Source organism: Melanerpes formicivorus, unplaced genomic scaffold (assembly GCF_026170545.1).
Source record: "Melanerpes formicivorus ecotype bairdi unplaced genomic scaffold, bMelFor1.0.p_v2 SCAF_87, whole genome shotgun sequence".
In the NCBI taxonomy this organism is placed as follows: Eukaryota; Metazoa; Chordata; class Aves; order Piciformes; family Picidae; genus Melanerpes; species Melanerpes formicivorus.
In genome coordinates, this window is record NW_027142439.1 from 1,487,380 (window position 1) to 1,502,101 (window position 14,722).

The 14,722-nt window shown below is 53.2% G+C and overlaps 2 protein-coding genes across 2 annotated transcripts in view; both read right to left on the minus strand.

Annotated features, from left to right (window-relative positions):
* RB1 (RB transcriptional corepressor 1) overlaps positions 1–14,449 on the minus strand; it is an 89,929-nt gene extending 75,480 nt beyond the window's left edge. Inside the window, 4 exon segments of the mRNA XM_068165299.1 lie at positions 1,366–1,500; positions 2,294–2,406; positions 13,820–13,937; positions 14,235–14,449. Of these exon segments, the coding sequence (XP_068021400.1) occupies positions 1,366–1,500; positions 2,294–2,406; positions 13,820–13,937; positions 14,235–14,332 (464 nt within the window). The 5' untranslated portion in view covers positions 14,333–14,449.
* SETDB2 (SET domain bifurcated histone lysine methyltransferase 2) overlaps positions 1–14,722 on the minus strand; it is a gene marked incomplete at its 5' end in the record, with an annotated part of 260,530 nt that overhangs the window by 205,082 nt on the left and 40,726 nt on the right.

Consider the following 14,722-nt stretch of genomic DNA (forward strand, 5'->3'; position numbering starts at 1 on the left):
CTGGGATTGCCTCCACCCAGCTGCAGGACCCTGCCCTTGCTCTTGTTGAACCTCCTGAGGTTGGCTTGTGCCCACCTCTCCAGCCTGTCCAGGTCCCTCTGGATGGCCTCCCTTCCCTCCAGCCTGTCTGCTGCACCACACAGCTTGGTGTCATCAGCAAACCTGCTGAGGGTGCACTCAGTGCCACTGTCCAGGGCACCCACAAAGATGTCAAAGCTAAACAGCAAAGCAGTTTCAATTTGTTGTAATAAAATACAGCATTGTTTTCTTGCAAGGTTGGAGCATAAGATGTTAGTCAGTGGCTTGTAAAATAACCCAAATGTGCTGTGAGTGCACAGAACATTCTATAAAGGGACAATTCAAACCCTTCAGTATATCTTCAGTGACACCAAGAGCTCTGTAGTGCAATGTTGCTCCCTAATCACTCCAGGCACATGTCATTTCAAGAGAGGAATTCAGTTTATTCAGAAACAAAAGAGGGAAAGAAAAAGATCTTTCAGGAAAGAATTGGTTACTGCACTACAAGCTGCAAGAAAGGAAGTGAAGAATACTCTCCCCCACAGCAAGCTCCTGGCCAAGTGTCAGCCCCTGGCTTGGACAGCAGCACTCTGAGCTGGGTTAGGAACTGGCTGGAGGCTGAGCCCAGAGAGTGGTGGTGAATGGTGCCACAGCCAGCTGGCAGCCAGGCACCAGTGGTGTGCCCCAGGGAGCAGTGCTGGGCCCTGTGCTCTTTAACATCTTTATTGATGATCTGGATGAGGGCATTGAGTCCATCAGCAGTAAATTTGCAGATGACAGCAAGCTGGGGGCAGGAGTTGATGTGCTGGAGGGTAGAGAGGCTCTGCAGAGGGACCTGGATAGGCTGGACAGATGGGCAGAGTCCAAGGGCAGGAGATTGAACACATCCAAGTGCCAGGTGCTGCACATTGGCCACAACAACCCCAGGCAGTGCTACAGGCTGGGGTCAGAGTGGCTGAGAGCAGCCAGGCAGAGAGGGACCCGGGGGTGCTGGTTGATAGTAGGTTGAACATGAGACACCAGTGTGCCCAGGCAGCCAAGAGGGCCAATGGCATCCTGGCCTGCATCAGGCAGAGTGTGGCCAGCAGGAGCAGGGAAACCGTTGTGCCCCTGGACTGTAGTGCAACCCCAGCACTGTTTAACAGGGCACTGCAGTATTTACTCAGTGAAATGTGAGATGTGTTTATTCACTGCATGCAAGCAGCCCAGCTCCAGGGCTCTGTAAACATCACCCCATGGAGTTTCAAAGGCCTCTTCTAATGCACAGTGCAAAAAGACCCCCCCAGCTGCTTGGGGGGTGGAGAGGCAGACAGAATTCAGGGTTTCAGGATGAAAAGTGCATCTTACCTTTCAAACTTGTGGTATAGTGCAAGTAATAAGTCATATTTCTTTTTCAGCTTTGATACAGTGCTATCAACTTTAGTGCTTACAGTGTCCATATTGACATCCACCTCCTTCAGAAACTGGAAGAATGTGCACACACTGCAGAGAAAGGAAAGGGAAAGAGATCACAGATTCCCACAGCTCTGAGAAGGAGGATTTTGGAAGAGCTCCTGCATTAAAATAACAACATTGAAAACCCAAGCCCATCAGAACCCACTGCCTGACTGCACTGGACTCCAAGCATATCAACACCACAACTAACAGTGACTGAGGGCTTCGCCATGGTTGCCATGAGGTCTGTGGTGACAGGTTGGACTTGATGATCTCTGAGGTCTCTTCCAACCTTGGTGATTCTGTGATACTATCAGTACTTGTTAGAATCATGGAATCAATAAGGTTGGAAAAGACCTCAGAGATCATCAAGTCCAACCTGTCACTCAACACCTCAGGACTAACTAAACCATGGCTTCAAGTGCCACATCCAATCCCCTCTTGAATACCTCCAGGGATGGGGATTCCACCACCTCCCTGGGCAGCACATTCCCATGGCCAATCTCTCTTTCTGGAAAGGATTTCTACCTAGCATCCAGCCTAAACCTCCCCTGGTGAAGCTTGAGACTGTGTCCTCTTGTTCTGGTGCTGCTTGCCTGGGAGAAGAGACCAACCCCCTCCTGGTTACAACCTCCCTTCAGGTAGTTGTAGAGAGCAAGAAGGTCTCCCCTCAGCCTCCTCTTCTCCAGGCTAAGCAACCCCAGCTGCCCTAAGTAACCTTCACATTAAAATCAACTAGCCTGCCATGCACAGAGCTTCAAAATGCTGCAGAAACATGATCACTACCAAAACTGTTGGCTAGTTAATGGTTAAAAGATCTGTATTTACCCACTTCACTTACCTTGTGTTTATACTTTTCAGAAGCTCTGTGAAAGTAAATGTCATTCCATCCAGATCAATTGCTGCAATGAAGATGCAGACTCCCCATGTTTCTTTCTTCTTTTTGTTATAAGCCTTCAAGAAACACAAACAAAAAACCCTTGATATTATTATGCCCCCCAAAAAGGAAGATCATACCTGGAAAGCATTCTTCCTGTTCAAGCTAGATGAGAAATGGCAAAGCAGAACACCCACCAGCAAACACTTGACTGTGAGAGCAGATCATGCAATGCCTGAAAACAAGTTTTACATCACAGGTGGAAGGTCAAGCACTTCCAAGTCTTCCTCTGACAGGATCACTTCCACCCACAGAATTCAACACAGCTTCCAAATAGAAGCTTTGGTTAAACTGAATGTTCATGCAAAGCAGGAGCCAGGGTTTATGCTCTCCTTTAAACTTACTGTAGTGTGGTGGGTTGAAATTTCCCCCCAACCTTGCCAGAGAGGCTCAGTTAGACCTGGCTGGATGAGGCTGTGGCCAGGCTGATCTAGTGTGGGGTGTCCCTGCCCATGGCAGGGGGTTGGAACTGGATGATCCTTGTGGTCCCCTCCAACCCTGACTGATACTACTATAAATGAAGAGAACAGAAGAGTGCAGACCAGGTTGGAAAAGACCTTTGAGATCATCAAGTCCAACCTATCACCCAACACCATCTAATCAACTAAACCATGGCACCAAGCACTCCATTCCATTCCCCCCTAGTCCTATCACTACCTGAGATCCTGAGAAGTCTCTCCCCAGCCTTCTTGTAGGCCCCCTTCAGATACTGGAATGCCAGCAGGTCAAGGGAGGTGATTCTCCCCCTCTGCTCAGCTCTGCTGAGACCCCACCTGGAGTCCTGCCTCCAGTTCTGGAGCCCCTATTCCAAGAGGGATGTGGAGGTGCTGGAAGGTGTCCAGAGAAGGGCCAGGAGGATGAGCAGAGGGCTGGAGCACCTCTCCTGTGAGGACAGACTGAAGGAGTTGGGGCTGTTCAGTCTGCAGAAGAGAAGGCTCCCAGGTGACCTCATTGTGGCCTTCCAGGATCTGAAGGGGGCTCCAGGAAGGCTGGGGAGGGACTGCTCAGGACCTCAGGGAGTGCTAGGACTAGGGGGAATGGAATGAAGCTGGAGGTGGGGAGATTGAGGCTGGAGGTGAGGAGGAAGTTCTTCCCCATGAGAGTGGTGAAGCCCTGGAATGGGTTGTCCAGGGAGGTGCTTGAGGCCCTGTCCCTGGAGGTGTTTAAGCCCAGGCTGGATGAGGCTGTGGCCAGGCTGATGTAGTGTGGGGTGTCCCTGCCCATGGCAGGGGGTTGGAACTAGATGATCCTTGTGGTCCCTTCCAACCCTGACTGATACTATGATACTATCACTCCATTCAACTGGTTTGCCAGCATCATAGCTGCAGGGGAAACCAATGCTATGACACAGATTAACAGTTTATTCACAGCCAAAGCAAGATGATTCATCCCAGTGGGGCCTGAGGGCACAGCAATGGACACAAGACAAATTCACAGCCAGCAATTAACTTCCAAGGGTTTTCTTCTTGACCCCACTCTGACTCAGGATGTTTGCTGACACAGAAACACTACAGAGAACAGGCAGGGCAACAGCTCAGGGTTTGGCTTTGGCTGTCAGTCAATTCCAATGAAACTTCAAGTGACATCTCAACTCATCATGAACTGCAAACCCTCAAAACACAGTTTTCGGTAGGAAAATATCTAATTCTCTGTAAAAATATTCATTTTTCATTCTGGACTCAGTGCTACTACTAGTTAATTGATTTTAGCAGATTATAAGTTTGGACAGTGGCATTGAGTGCACCCTCAGCAGGTTTGCTGATGACACCAAGCTGTGTGGTGCAGCAGACAGGCTGGAGGGAAGGGAGGCCATCCAGAGGGAGCTGGACAGGCTGGAGAGGTGGGCACAAGCCAACCTCAGGAGGTTCAACAAGACCAAGGGCAGGGTCCTGCAGCTGGGTGGAGGCAATCCCAGGCACAAATGCAGGCTGGGCAGTGACTGGCTGGAGGGTAGCCCTGAGGAGAGAGACTTGGGGGTGCTGGTGGACAAAAAGCTCACCAGGAGCTCTCAGTGTGCACTTGCAGCCCAGAAAGCCAATCAGATCCTGGGCTGCATCAGGAGAAGTGTGGCCAGCAGGGCAAGGGAGGTGATTCTCCCCCTCTGCTCAGCTCTGCTGAGACCCCACCTGGAGTACTGTGTCCAGTTCTGGAGCCCCTATTGCAAGAGGGATGTGGAGGTGCTGGAAGGTGTCCAGAGAAGGGTCAGGAGGATGAGCAGAGGGCTGGAGCACCTCTCCTGTGAGGACAGACTGAAGGAGTTGGGGCTGTTCAGTCTGCAGAAGAGAAGGCTCCCAGGTGACCTCATTGTGGCCTTCCAGGATCTGAAGGGGGCCTACAGGAAGGCTGGGGAAGGACTTCTCAGGATCTCAGGTAGTGCTAGGACTAGGGGGAATGGAATGAAGCTGGAGGTGGGGAGATTCAGGCTGGATGTGAGGAGGAAGTTCTTCCCCATGAGAGTGGTGAAGCCCTGGAATGGGTTGTCCAGGGAGGTGGTCGAGGCCCCATCCCTGGGGGTGTTTAAGAGCAGGCTGGATGAGGCTCTGTCCAGCCTGATCTAGTGTGGGGTGTCCCTGCCCATGGCAGGGGGGTTGGAAGTAGATGATCCTTGTGGTCCCTTCCAACCCTGAATGAAACTATGAAACTAATTCGTCTACACATTGGCCACAGCAACCCCATGCAGTGCTACAGGCTGGGGGCAGAGTGGCTGAGAGCAGCCAGGCAGAGAGGGACCTGGGGGTGATGGTTGATGGCAGGCTGAACATGAGCCTGCAGTGTGCCCAGGCAGCCAGGAGGGCCAATGGCATCCTGGCCTACATCAGGAAGAGTGTGGCCAGCAGGAGCAGGGAGGTCATTCTGCCCCTGTACACTGCACTGGTTAGGCCACACCTTGAGTCCCGTGTCCAGTTTCATAGTTTCATAGTTTCATTCAGGGCTGGAAGGGACCACAAGGATCATCTAGTTCCAACCCCCCTGCCATGGGCAGGGACACCCCACACTAGATCAGCCTGGCCACAGCCTCAGCCAGCCTGGGCTTAAACACCCCCAGGGACGGGGCCTCAACCACCTCCCTGGACAACCCATTCCAGGGCTTCACCACTCTCATGGGGAAGAACTTCCTCCTCACCTCCAGCCTCAATCTCCCCACCTCCAGCTTCATTCCATTCCCCCTAGTCCTAGCACTCCCTGAGATCCTGAGCAGTCCCTCCCCAGCCTTCTTGTAGCCCCCTTCAGATACTGGAAGGCCACAATGAGGTCACCTGGGAGCCTTCTCTTCTGCAGACTGAACAGCCCCAACTCCTTCAGTCTGTCCTCACAGGAGAGGTGCTCCAGCCCTCTGCTCATCCTCCTGGCCCTTCTCTGGACACGCTCCAGCACCTCCACATCCCTCTTGTAATAGGGGCTCCAGAGCTGGACACAGTACTCCAGGTGGGGTCTCAGCAGTTCTGGGCCCCTCAGGTTAGGAAAGATGTTGAGTTGCTGGAAGGTGTCCAGAGAAGGGCAACAAAGCTGGGGAGGGGTCTGGAGCACAGCCCTGTGAGGAGAGGCTGAGGGAGCTGGGGTTGCTTAGCCTGGAGAAGAGGAGGCTCAGGGGAGACCTTCTTGCTCTCTCCAACTCCCTGAAGGGAGGTTGTAGACAGGTGGGGGTTGGTCTCTTCTCCCAGGCAGCCAGCACCAGAACAAGAGGACACAGTTTCAGGCTGCACCAGGGGAGGTTTAGGGTGGAGGTGAGGAGAAAGTTCTTCCCAGCAAGAGAGCTTGGCCATTACAATGTGCTGCCCAGGGAGGTGGTGGAGTCACCATCACTGGAGGTGTTTAAGAGGAGACTGGATGGGGTGCTTGGTGCCATGGTTTAGTTGATGAGATGGTGTTGGGTGCTAGGTTGGGCTTGATGATCTCTGAGGTCTTTTCCAACCTGCTTAATTCTAGGTATTCTCATTCCAGTGAAAACAACCTGGAGGAGTCCTATGCATAACATGCTCCAAGTGAGGCACAGTGCAATGAGATCCTTGTTCCTCCTGTACAGACCCTGTTGGAAGATGCTAAAGGTAGTAACAGAAATATTTCCTTCAAGAGGTGCTAACCCAGTCAGAAGGAGGAGAGGGTCACAGAAACTCCCAGCTCTAGTTTACAATCATTCAGAGATGTTTATTATCCTGCCAACCCTGCTAACAGTTCTGATGACAGCCTCTGAAAGGGACCCAGGAATAGAAACTTCAAATGCTGTGTAAAGGAAGGTCAAAAGAAATGCAGATGAGAAAGATGGAAACACAGATGGGCATATGGATGAAGGGGGATGGAGGATGCCAGGCTGTAAACACCAAACCTTTGCTTTCTGAGGAGCTGCCATGCATTGAGTTTGAGCTGCTGCTGTTACTCATACCAGGCTGCCCTCATGCCAGCTTCAGAAAGGAAAGTGCTACTTGGAGCAGAGTATTACAGGGCTTGAAGTCCATGGGAGGCTTCCTGGTCTGGTTGCTGCTTCTGGGTATCCAGGTTTTTGGGTGCTGGGGTCTTTTGTCCCCCCACAGGGATGGCAGTGAGAGATGTGGGGGTGGGGTAGCTCCCTGCTTTTCAGCTTCTGTTTCATGCTGCAGGTTCTTTCCTGTATTTCACTGTGCTGCTTCACCACACAGGCTATCACAGAATCAGTCAGGTTGGAAAAGACCTGAGAGATCATCAAGTTCAACCTAGCACCCAACACCTCATGACAAACCAAACCATGGCACCAAGTGCCACATCCAATCCCCTCTTGAACAGCTCCAGGGATGGGGACTCCACCACCTCCCTGGGCAGCACATCCCAATGGCCAATCTCTCTTTCTATGAAGAACTTTCTCCTCACCTCCAACATAAACTTCCCCTGGTGCAGCTTGAGACTGTGTTCTGGTGCTGGCTGCCTGGGAGAAGAGACCAACCCCCACCTGCTACAACCTCCCTTCAGGGAGTTGTAGGGAGCAAGAAGGTCTCCCCTGAGCTTCCTCTCCTCATGCACTTCATTATTAATGCCATTATTAGCTAAGGTAGTTACACATTGTGATTATGATATCTGATGTGACATGGAACTCTCATCTCTGTATCTCAACCCTGAGTTTTGTGTGTTACTGTTCCCCTCAGTTTGGTGTTGCAGCAGTAGGCAGGTTAGGCCTGGCACCAAACCATTACAAGGGGAAGATGGGGAACTCGTTGGCTCATTAAAACCTCAGCCACCACAGTAATTCAAGGAGGTCATTGTGCCCCTGGACTCAGCACTGGTTAGGCCACACCTTGAGTCCTGTGTCCAGTTCTGGGCCCCTCAGTTTAAGAAGGACATTGAGACACTTGAATGTGTCCAGAGGAGGGCAATGAGGCTGGGGAGGGGTTTGGAGCACAGCCCTGTGAGGAGAGGCTGAGGGAGCTGGGGTTGCTCAGCCTGCTTGGGCAGCCTCTTCCAGTGTTCCATCACCCTCACAGTGACAAAAAATTTTCCCCATGTTTCCATGGAACTTTCTATGCCTCAACTTCCACCCATTGCCCCTTGTGCTGTCACTGGGCTTCACCAAGCAGAGCCTGGCTCCAGCCCCTTGGTGCTCACCCTTTACATATTTCATAGTATCATAGTATCAGTCAGGGTTGGAAGGGACCACAAGGATCAGCTAGTTCCAACCCCCTTGCCATGGGCAGGGACACCCCACACTACATCAGCCTGGCCACAGCCTCAGCCAGCCTGGGCTTAAACACCTCCAGGGACAGGGCCCCAACCACCTCCCTGGACAACCCATTCCAGGGCTTCACCACTCTCATGGGGAAGAACTTCCTCCTCACCTCCAGCCTCAATCTCCCCACCTCCAGCTTCATTCCATTCCCCCTAGTCCTAGCACTACCTCAGATCCTGAGCAGTCCCTCCCCAGCCTTCTTGGAGGCCCCCTTCAGATCCTGGAAGGCCACAATGAGGTCACCTGGGAGCCTTCTCTTCTCCAGACTGAACAGCCCCAACTCCTTCAGTCTGGCCTCACAGGAGAGGTGCTCCAGCCCTCTGATCATCCTCCTGGCCCTTCTCTGCACACCTTCCAGCACCTCCACATCCCTCTTGGAATAGGGGCTCCAGAACTGGAGGCAGGACTCCAGGTGGGGTCTCCCCAGAGCTGAGCAGAGGGGGAGAATCACCTCCCTTGCCCTGCTGGCCACACTTCTCCTGCTGCAGCCCAGGATCTGCTTGGCTTTCTGGGCTGCAAGTGCACACTGAAGTCAGCCAGTTTTGGTGGTGTCATTGGCTTCAGCAAGCATTGGTATGGAGGATTCACTGCAGGGAGCAGCAGACACCAACTGTTTTCCTCCTGACTGATGTCTACCTGGACAGTAAAGGCTCCTTGGCTGTCTTGCTGAAGTGCAGGCTTAGGCTGACAGGTTTCTACATCCTGCTCATCACCACTGTGCATATGCCAAAAAATAATGGCTTCATGCCTCTAAGCTGCAGAGCTCCTTTGCATGTGGTTACATCTACCCTGAGTGACCCAGACTGAACAGTACTGAGATATTTCCACTTGAAGTCACTAGATGTTCCCTGGGCCAGGATACAGCAAGTGTTCAGACTAGGTCCAAGCCCACACCTGCACCACAGGTCTCTACCAGTTATCACAGCACCTCACCATTTGGGCCATGCCAGTTTCTGGTGAGTGTTACAAGCCCCTTCACATCCTCAGAGCCTTGGCAGGCATGATTCTGAGATCAGCCACAAAGGACAAGGCCAGTGTGCCAGGGAGAGCAAGATCTCAAGTCTGTAAGTTCTGTGAATGGTTTGAGAGTGAGATCATCAGCTGCTACCTCTGCTGCCATTAGTGGTCTGATGACTTAAGCTTCGAGTCAAACCAGCTACAGGGCTGAACAGAAGCATTCTGGTATGTGTTTGTCTCAGCTGGTGCTCTGCTATTTCACTGTTCTCTTGAGAACAGAAAGCTGCTATGCAAGAAGCTTCTGTGCAGTTCAGAACTGAACAAGTTAGCTGCTTGCAGGACAAACCCTGGGGCAGCCTCTCCCACACACCATCTTTACCAGAGGGGAGAAAGGAGCAGCATTTAAACACAGGCTCTCCCTGAGTCCCTGCAACCTGAACCACAGAGCCACCCTGAGCAGCCCTACTCCCCATGCTAACAGCTTGACTTGGAAAGAGAAGCAGCCATCAGCCAGCTTGTTAAGTTTGCTTTGACTTCACACTTAGATGAAGGCAGCAATGGTGGCAGCTAGAAGTAGCAACTCCAGTGCCTGCCAGCCCCTGTGGGGGCACACACCTGCCAGCTTCTGCACTTCAGCACCTTGCTGCCACATCAGAAAGCCTGAAGAGAAGACCCTGGTGTGAACCAAGATCTAACACAGACTTCCCCCTACACACTGAAAGGCTGCAGGCATAGGCCTTAAGTGCACTTTAAGTGCACAACAACCAATATGAGCTATATGAAGATCCAGTGGTCTCTTCTTCCAGGCAACAAGAACAAGAGGACACAGTCTCAGGCTGTGCCAGGGGAGGTTTAGGCTGGAGGTTAGGAAGAAGTTCTACACAGAGAGAGTGATTGCCCATTGGAATGTGCTGCCTGGGGAGGTGGTGGAGTCACCATCATTGGAGGTGTTCAGGAGGAGACTGGATGGGGTGCTTGGTGCCATGGGTTAGTTGTTTAGGTGGTGTTGGATGATAGGTTGGAATCAATCTTGAAGGTCTCTTCTAACCTGGTTTATTCTATTCTACTCTACTCTATTCTATTCTAATTCATTGCTCTCTTCTGAGCAGGTAAAGGAAGTCACCTTCACATGCTGCAAAGAAGGGCTGCAAATGCCCTGTGTTTTATCTGCCCACCGCTGGGGAGTGATCACTGCAACCAGCTTCACCCATCAGTGAAGCTGTGCAGAATTATACTCAAACCTGCCCTGGTTTTTGCTTCTTTGTTTGTTTTTGTTTTCACTCAATAGAACTCCTCCCCGTTTCAGTTCATCCAGAGGAGCTTTCTGGGTTTCACTTCACAAAGTAAATGTCTCCCAGGAACATCTACAGCCAGAAATTGCATCTGCTCCTGAAAAAGCTGTGCAGCCTCACTTCCCTGCTGCTACTGTGTTGTGCTGGATGTTAAAGTAATTTTAAAGTAGAATAGAATAGAATTAGCCAGGTTGGAAAAGACCTTTGAGATCATTCAGTCCAACCTATCACCCAACACCATCTCATCAACTAAACCATGGCACCAGGTGCCTCATCCAGTCTCCTCCTGAACACCTCCAGTGATGGTGACTCCACCACCTCCCCAGGCAGCCCATTCCCGTGGCCAATCTCTCTTTCTATGAAGGACTTCCTCCTCACCTCCAGCCTAAACCTCCCCTGGCACAGCCTGAGACTGTGTCCTCTTGTTCTGGTGCTGGGTGCCTGGGAGAAGAGACCAACCCCCACCTGGCTACAACCTCCCTACAGGGAGTTGGAGAGAGCAAGAAGGTCTCCCCTGAGCCTCCTCTTCTCCAGGCTAAGCAACCCCAGCTCCCTCAGCCTCTCCTCACAGGGCTGTGCTCCAAACCCCTCCCCAGCTTTGTTGCCCTTCTCTGGACACCTTCCAGCAACTCAACATCTTTCCTACACCAAGGAGCCTTAGGGAGAAGTTGTTCACAGCAAGAGAGACTGGCTATTGGAATGGGCTGCCCAGGGAGGTGGTGGAGTCACCATCACTGGAGGTGTTTAGGAAGAGACTGGATGGGGTGCTGGGTGCCATGGTTTAGTTGATTAGGTGGTGTTGGGTGATAGGTTGGACTTCATGCCCTCACAGGTCTTTTCCAACCTGGTTAATTCTATCCTAACTCTATTCTATTCTAAATGGATCAAGAGCTAGTCTACCTATACCACTACACAAGGTGTACAGTGACAGCACAGCAATGGCAGGTCAGCTGAAGTTGCAGAAGAATAAACTGAAGAATAAACTGAAGTTGCAACAAATGCATGGATCCTAACCCAGACAAGGGGAATAAAAGCCCAGCTCAGTACTTTGAACCTAATTCCATACTATACACCAAAACTTTGGTGGTTGTTCAATCATGCTGTAGATGGGGCCTGGAGAAGAGGAGGCTCAGAGGAGACCTTCTTGCTCTCTACAACTCCCTGAAGGGAGGTTGTAGCCAGGTGGGGGTTGGTCTCTTCTCCCAGGCAATCAGCACCAGAACAAGAGGACACAGTCTCAAGCTGCACCAGGGGAGGTTCAGGCTCAAGGTGAAGAGAAAGTTCTTCACTGAGAGGGTGATTTGCCATTGGAATATGCTGCCCAGGGAGGTGGTGGAGTCACCATCCCTGGAGGTGTTCAAGAGTGGATAGGACATGGCACTTGGTGCCATGGTCTAGTTAGTCATGAGGTGTTGGGTGACAGGTTGGACTTGATCTGAGGTCTTTTCCATCCTTATTGATTCTATGCTCTTTGAGGCAGTTTGCTGGGCCAGCACTAACAGCCTGAGAAGGGCGGGAGGAAAGCCAGGAATGGGTATAATGTTTTCCTCTGTTTATACATGCCCAATGACTAACTTTGAAGGGAAATACCTTCATGATAAGTGCCTGCAGATTAACACTCAGCAGCAAAAAGAGAAGTTTAACACACAAACATCCTTCTCTCCACAGCAGCCCTCTCCAGACCCTTACTGCAGCCTGACAAGGAAAGCTGCAGCGGGAAGAAACACACAGAAACACGTCATGAGATGACACACATAAAGGTGACTCAGACAGCTCTGGAATAACTTGCTGCTTGAAGAATTAGCTGATCAAACAGTGTTGTTTTCTACTGTCATGTATCAGCACTCAACAACAATTCCTCAAGTCTGCATCTTTGCTGGGAAACACGACCAGAAAAAGGAACTACACAGGCACCAGTTTATCAGGACGTGAATAAAAAGCACCAGAGGTGGTGCTAAGGGGCATGGTTTGGCACCAGACCTGGGCAAGTTAGAGAAGAGTTGAACAGATCCTCCTGGAGTCACTACTGGCTCAGAAGACTAGTGAAGAGGTGACTGGGAACAGTCAGCATGGCTTTGCCAAGGGCAAATCCTGCCTGACCAACCTGGTGGCCTTCTATGAGCAGGTGACAAAATTAATAGATGAGGGGAGAGCAGCTGATGTCATTTGGCTGGAGCTGAGCAAAGCCTTCGACACTGTCCCACACCACAGCCTGGGCTCCAGGCTGGTGACACATGGGTGTGATGGGTGACCACTAGATGGATAAGGAACTGGCTTGATGGCTGCACCCAAAGAGTGGCTGTCAATGGCTCCATGTCCCTGTGGAGGCCAGGGACAAGTGGAGTCCCTCAGGGATCACTCCTGGGACCAGGCTTGTTCAACATCTTTGTGGGTGCCAGAGACAGTGGCATTGAGTGCACCCTCAGCAAGTTTGCTGATGGCACCAAGCTGTGTGGTGCAGCAGACAGGCTGGAGGGAAGGGAGGCCATCCAGAGGGACCTGGACAGGCTGGAGAGGTGGGCACAAGCCAACCTCAGGTGGTTCAACAAGACCAAGGGCAGAGTCCTGCAGCTGGGTGGAGGCAATCCCAGGCACAAATCCAGGCTGGGCAGGGACTGGCTGGAAAGCAGCCCTGAGGAGAGAGACTTGGGGGTGCTGGGGGAGGAGAAGCTCAACAGGAGCTCTCAGTGTGCACTTGCAGCCCACAAAGCCAATCAGATCCTGGGCTGCAGCAGGAGAAGTGTGGCCAGCAGGGCAAGGGAGGTGATTCTCCCCCTCTGCTCAGCTCTGGGGAGACCCCACCTGGAGTCCTGCCTCCAGTTCTGGAGCCCCTATTGCAAGAGGGATCTGGAGGTGCTGGAAGGTGTCCAGAGAAGGGCCAGGAGGATGAGCAGAGGGCTGGAGCACCTCTCCTGTGAGGACAGACTGAAGGAGTTGGGGCTGTTGAGTCTGGAGAAGAGAAGGCTCCCAGGTGACCTCATTGTGGCCTTCCAGGATCTGAAGGGGGCTACAGGAAGGCTGGAGAGGGACTGCTCAGGATCTCAGGGAGTGCTAGGACTAGGGGGAATGGAATGAAGCTGGAGGTGGGGAGATTGAGGCTGGAGGTGAGGAGGAAGTTCTTCCCCATGAGAGTGGTGAAGCCCTGGAATGGGTTGTCCAGGGAGGTGGTTGAGGCCCCATCCCTGGAGGTGTTTAAGCCCAGGATGGCTGAGGCTGTGGCCAGGCTGATGTAGTGTGGGGTGTCCCTGCCCATGGCAGGGGGGTTGGAACTGGATGATCCTTGTGGTCCCTTCCAACCCTGACTGATACTATGATACTATGAACTTGACGATCTTAAAGGTCTTTTCCAACAGATTCTCTAACATCTGCCTTCAGCCTAACTGCCCTTGAGACACAGTCATACTTCACAAGCCTTAGTTTAGTGCTTCAGTTCGGCGCAGGACAGACACGACTCAGCAGAGGTGTGAGCTGCATGCAGCAGGTACTCACCAGAGCTCCATCCGCAGCCGATAAGCTCTCGTACGTCTTCCATGCTTTCTCCCGCACACTATCCGATACTTTCAGAGCATCGCAGAGGGCAACGAAATCAGCTTCGCCAATCTCGAGCCTAGGGAAAGCAAAAGGCATCAGCAGCGAGGTCTCCGCGTAGCACAACGGCTGCATTGCACAGCACAGCTACCGGGGAACGCCGGCTGCTGAAGGACGCCCCGGGGTGACACCGCCCCGCACCGCCGAAGAGCCTGGGACGAGGCTCAACCCGGAGGACCGAGACAGGGAGCCCCGGCAGCGCAGCAGAGCACGCCACCTGCAGCCGCGCGGCAGCCCAACCGCCCCGCCAGCCCTCCCTGCACCGGCGGCTCCCGACGCGTCCGCGCAGGACGATCCCGGCCCGGGCGGCGCTTACCGGGGAGCGGCGGGCGGCGGCGGCGCGGAGCCGCTGTCAGGGCTGGCGCGCTGGCTCCGGGCGGCGGCGGCCGCCCTGCGGGGGGGCTTGGGCGGCATGACGACCCGCGCGCGAGCGGCCCTGCAGGCACCGCCGTTCGGCGCCCGCCGCGGGCGGCAGTAACGACGGGCAGCCGGCTGCCACTCCCCTCCCCGCCGCCCAAACCGCGGGAAAACTGCGTCACCGCTCTGCCGTCACTTCCGGGCCGGCTGCCGCTCCCCCACCCTACCCGCCAGCGAGGAGAGGCGACCGCACCCCGAAACACAGACCGGCTTGGCGCCCCTCGGAACCCGGAAGCGAAAGCTGCCCGCGCCAGCCTCTCAGCCAATGAACGCGCTCCTTTCTCCTCGCTAGCCAATGGGAAGCGGCTCCGCTTCGTGCGTCCCGGCAACAGGAGCGGGGGCGGGGCCGGCGGCCCGGGGGCGGGCCAGGGTTCAGCTGCCGAAGGG